The 6,000-nt window shown below is 39.5% G+C and overlaps 1 protein-coding gene across 5 annotated transcripts in view; it reads left to right on the top strand.

Moving 5' to 3' along the window:
* Positions 1–6,000, top strand: part of slc15a1b (solute carrier family 15 member 1b) — an 85,506-nt gene that overhangs the window by 63,437 nt on the left and 16,069 nt on the right. For all 5 annotated transcript variants that reach the window (XM_042317958.1, XM_042317956.1, XM_042317955.1 and 2 more), the window contains one exon: positions 2,788–2,876. In XM_042317958.1, coding sequence (XP_042173892.1) covers positions 2,788–2,876 — 89 coding nt within the window. The remainder of the gene's footprint in view (positions 1–2,787; positions 2,877–6,000) is intronic.

Consider the following 6,000-nt stretch of genomic DNA (forward strand, 5'->3'; position numbering starts at 1 on the left):
TTGCAGCCAAAGAACACCATACCTACTGTGAAGCATGGGGGTGGAAACATCATACTTTGGGTCTGTTTTTCTACAAAGGGACCAGGACGACTGATCCGTGTAAAGGAAAGAATGAATGGGGCCATGTATCGTGAGATTTTGAGTGAAAACCAAGGGTTAGGGTTAGGGTTATGCTAACCCTAACCCAGTAAGGGCATTGAAGATGAAATGTGGCTGGGTCTTTCAGCATGACAATGATCCCAAACACACCGCCCGAGCAACGAAGGAGTGGCTTCGTAAGAAGCATTTCAAGGTCCTGGAGTGGCCTAGCCAGTCACCAGATCTCAACCCCATAGAAAATCTTTGGAGGGAGTTGAAAGTCCGTGTTGCCCACCAACAGCCCCAAAACATCACTGCCTAGAGGAGATCTGCATGGAGGAATGGGCCAAAATACCAGCAACAGTGTGTGAAAACCTTGTGAAGACTTACAGAAAATGTTTGACCTCTGTCATTGCCAACAAAGGGTATATAACAAAGTATTGAGATAAACTTTTGTTATTGACCAAATACTTATTTTCCACCATAATTTGCAAATAAATTCATAAAAAATCCTACAATGTGATTTTTTTGATATTTTTTCTCATTTGTCTGTAATAGTTGAAGTGTACCTATGATGAAAATTACAGGCCTTTCTCATCTTTTTAACTTAAGTGGGAGAACTTGCACAATTGGTGGCTGACTAAATACTTTTTTGCCCCACTGTATATGCTAACTACACTAACTATATATACAAACTATACTAACTCTATATACTAACTATATATACAAACTATACTAACTCTATATACTAACTATACTAAATATATATACTAACTATACTAACGAAATATACTAACTATATATACTAACTATATATATATATATATATATATATATATATACATACTAACTATACTAACTATATATACTAACTATACTAACTATATATACTAACTATACTAACTGCATATACTAACTATACTAACTACATATACTAACTATACTAACTACATATACAAACTATACTAACTCTATATACTAACTACATATACTAACTATACTAACTATATATACTAACTACATATACTAACTATACTAACTATATATACTAACTATGCTAACTATATATACTAACTATACTAACTCTATATACTAACTACATATACTAACTATACTAACTATATATATATATATATACGAACTATACTAACTATATATGTATACTAACTATACTACCTATATATACTAACTATACTAAATATATATACTAACTATACTAACGAAATATACTAACTATATATACTAACTATATATATATATATATATATATATATACTAACTATACTAACTATATATGTATACTAACTATACTACCTATATATACTAACTATACTGCCTATATATACTAACTATATATACTAGCTTTACTAACTATATATACTGACTATATATACTAACTATAATAATATATATATATATATATATATATATATATATATATATACTAACTATACTGACTATACTAACTATATATACTAACTATATATATATATACTAACTATACTATCTATATATGTATACTAACTATACTACCTATATATACTAACTATACTGCCTATATATACTAACTATATATACTAGCTTTACTAACTATATCTACTGACTATATATACTAACTATAATAACTATATATATATATATATATATATATATATATATATATATATATATATATATATACTAACTATACTGACTATACTAACTATATATACTAACTATATATATATATATATATATATATATATATATAACTATACTAACTATATATACTAACTACACTAACTATATATATATAGTAACTATGCTAACTATATATACTAAATATACTAACTATATATACTAACTATATATACTATCTACACGAACTATACTAACTATATATACTAACTATACTAACTATATATATATAGTAACTATGCTAACTATATATACTAAATATACTAACTATATATACTAACTATATATACTATCTACACGAACTATACTAACTATATATATTAACTATACTAACTCTATATACTATATACTAACTATATATACTATCTCTATATACTAACTATACTAACTATATATACTAGCCTTATTGCTTAAATATACCAGACCTCCTCTGGCCTTATTGCTTAAATATACCAGACCTCCTCTGGCCTTATTGATTAAATATACCAGACCTCCTCTGGCCTTATTGATTAACTATACCAGACCTCCTCTGGCCTTATTGATTAAATATACCAGACCTCCTCTGGCCTTATTGATGAAATATACCAGACCTCCTCTGGCCTTATTGATGAAATATACCAGACCTCCTCTGGCCTTATTGATGAAATATACCAGACCTCCTCTGGCCTTATTGATGAAATATACCAGACCTCCTCTGGCCTTATTGATGAAATATACCAGACCTCCTCTGGCCTTATTGATGAAATATACCAGACCTCCTCTGGCCTTATTGATGAAATATACCAGACCTCCTCTGGCCTTATTGATTAAATATACCAGACCTCCTCTGGCCTTATTGATGAAATATACCAGACCTCCTCTGGCCTTATTGATGAAATATACCAGACCTCCTCTGGCCTTATTGATTAAATATACCAGACCTCCTCTGGCCTTATTGATTAAATATACCAGACCTCCTCCTTATTGATGAAATATATATTATAATTTGTAGGCGTGCCATGCTCTTTCCATGTTCTGCTTCCTGTCTGTCAGACTGTCAACCCCATCCTGATCCTGGCCCTGGTCCCCATCATGGACAGCCTGGTCTACCCTCTCATAAAGAAATGCCACCTGAACTTTACGTGAGTTGTGTGACTGCTTACACACGTTTTCAAAACTTTCTCCTTGTTTCAAAACTCTACACGCAATTCCCAAAACTGCACACACAAAATGCCTCACATCTTCAAAATATAACACTGCATTCAAAATGCCATAATCACATGTCAGAATGAAGCATTTGCATCAAATGGCAAACACTGCTTTCATAATAGTACATTTCTGGATACACCATGTAACCACTGTTCTACATCTAAAGCTCTTTGGTCTTTCATAGGCTTATATCTACATGTCAATACACTGTTCTACAGTGAAAGTCATCTGCTGAGAGGGGTAACAAGTACACTGTAAACACCAATGCAATGTAGAAACAGAAAATATGTATTAGGCCAAACATTACTGTTGTATACAGTAGCATACAACAAACCCATAAACATATGTAAACCAAAAGTATATTCTTTAGAATACAGTAAAGAACACAATTGTGTATGTGGGGTCCCGGGGGGCAGTACAGGGATTGGTAGGGGGGGGGGGCAGTCACCAGTGCTAAGCTACGCTTCATCTCTTCTCTGGCCTGGGTCTGGCCACAATACTTCGTCCACGTCACAAGATACGTTTTCTCTTGCCAAACATCGAGGGAAGTATCTCCTAGCATGGCGTATCCAACCTTGGACAGAGGCAACCTCTCTGTCCCCACATGGAGGGAAGTATCTCCTAGCATGGCATATCCAACCTTGGACAGAGGCAACCTCTATGTCCCCACATGGAGGGAAGTATCTCCCAGTATCCAACCTTGGACAGAGACAACCTCTATGTCCCCACATGGAGGGAAGTATCTCCTAGCATGGCGTATCCAACCTTGGACAGAGGCAACCTCTATGTCCCCACATGGAGGGAAGTATCTCCTAGCATGGCGTATCCAACCTTGGACAGAGGCAACCTCTATGTCCCCACATGGAGGGAAGTATCTCCTAGCATGGCGTATTCAACCTTGGACAGAGGCAACCTCTATGTCCCCACATGGAGGGAAGTATCTCCTAGCATGGCGTATCCAACCTTGGACAGAGGCAACCTCTCTGTCCCCACATGGAGGGAAGTATCTCCTAGCATGGCATATCCAACCTTGGACAGAGGCAACCTCTATGTCCCCACATGGAGGGAAGTATCTCCCAGTATCCAACCTTGGACAGAGACAACCTCTATGTCCCCACATGGAGGGAAGTATCTCCTAGCATGGCGTATCCAACCTTGGACAGAGGCAACCTCTATGTCCCCACATGGAGGGAAGTATCTCCTAGCATGGCGTATCCAACCTTGGACAGAGGCAACCTCTATGTCCCCACATGGAGGGAAGTATCTCCTAGCATGGCGTATTCAACCTTGGACAGAGGCAACCTCTATGTCCCCACATGGAGGGAAGTATCTCCTAGCATGGCGTATCCAACCTTGGACAGAGGCAACCTCTATGTCCCCACATGCGTCCTCCATTGCCTGGAGAAGCGGCATGCGGGCATAGGGTTGGCGATCATACACTTTCCAGCGCCAGGCTGAGAAGAATTCCTCTATGGGATTTAGAAAAGGTGAATATGGGGGTAGGTACAAAACTATACATTGTGGATGGGTGGCAAACCGGTTTTGGACCAGAACAACCCGGTGAAAACTAACATTGTCCCATAAAACCACAAATCTAGCAGGCTCCTGATCTGGATCAGGGACAAGCATTGTGTAAATTGCATCCAGAATAGTGAGCATATGGCCGGTGTTGTACGGACCCAGTGTGGCATTGTGATGGAGGACCCCGTTTTGAGTGATGGCAGCATATGGCCGGTGTTGTACGGACCCAGTGTGGCGTTGTGATGGAGGACCCCGTTTTGAGTGATGGCAGCATATGGCCGGTGTTGTACGGACCCAGTGTGGCGTTGTGATGGAGGACCCCGTTTTGAGTGATGGCAGCATATGGCCGGTGTTGTACGGACCCAGTGTGGCGTTGTGATGGAGGACCCCGTTTTGAGTGATGGCAGCATATGGCCGGTGTTGTACGGACCCAGTGTGGCGTTGTGATGGAGGACCCCGTTTTGAGTGATGGCAGCACATATAGTTATATTACCCCCACGCTGTCCAGGGACATTGGTAATTGCCCTCTGTCCTATTACATTTCTTCCACGGCGCCTGGTTTTGGTGAGGTTGAAGCCAACCTCATCCACATAAATAAATTAATGGCGAATTACATGGGCATCCAGCTCCAATACTCTCTGTAACAGACAAAAGGATATACAGATGAGTAAATATGGTCTGGAGTACTGGATGTAGTGTTGCATACATACCTCTACAAAGTCATGTCGCATATTCTTGACTCTGTCAGAGTTTCTCCCAAATGGCACCTTGTAAAGTTGTTCCATCGTCACTCGGTGCCGTTGGAGGATGCGTTGTGTGGTCGACAGTAAAGTTGTTTCATCGTCACTCGGTGCCGTTGGAGGATGTGTTGTGTGGTCGACAGTAAAGTTGTTTCATCGCCACTCGGTGCCGTTGGAGGATGTGTTGTGTGGTCGACAGTAAAGTTGTTCCATCGTCACTCGGTGCCGTTGGAGGATGCGTTGTGTGGTCGACAGTAAAGTTGTTCCATCGTCACTCGGTGCCGTTGGAGGATGTGTTGTGTGGTCGACAGTAAAGTTGTTCCATCGTCACTCGGTGCCGTTGGAGGATGCGTTGTGTGGTCGACAGTAAAGTTGTTTCATCGTCACTCGGTGCCGTTGGAGGATGTGTTGTGTGGTCGACAGTAAAGTTGTTTCATCGTCACTCGGTGCCGTTGGAGGATGCGCTGTGTGGTCGACAGGCTGTCAGCGTTGGTGTTGGTAAATATGGTGTCATTATTCAAGATATGCTCTCTTATCTCTCGAATCCTAATTGCATTGTTGGCCAAAACCATATTTATAATTGCAGTCTCTTGTACATGTGTAAACAAGCGTCCTCGTCCTCCATGATGTCTTTGCCTTTCCACTCTGGACAGAACTCAAACACGTGTTCAGCATAGGACCTGAAAACAATGTACCAAACATGTAGTACAGCCTGATAACCAACCTCATTCATTCAATGCAGTGCAGTAAATGGATGGCTTAGAGTTACAGATGTTTATGCAATACTATGCAGTCA

The sequence above is a fragment of the Oncorhynchus tshawytscha genome, unplaced genomic scaffold (genome assembly GCF_018296145.1).
Source record: "Oncorhynchus tshawytscha isolate Ot180627B unplaced genomic scaffold, Otsh_v2.0 Un_contig_237_pilon_pilon, whole genome shotgun sequence".
Lineage (NCBI taxonomy): Eukaryota > Metazoa > Chordata > Actinopteri > Salmoniformes > Salmonidae > Oncorhynchus > Oncorhynchus tshawytscha.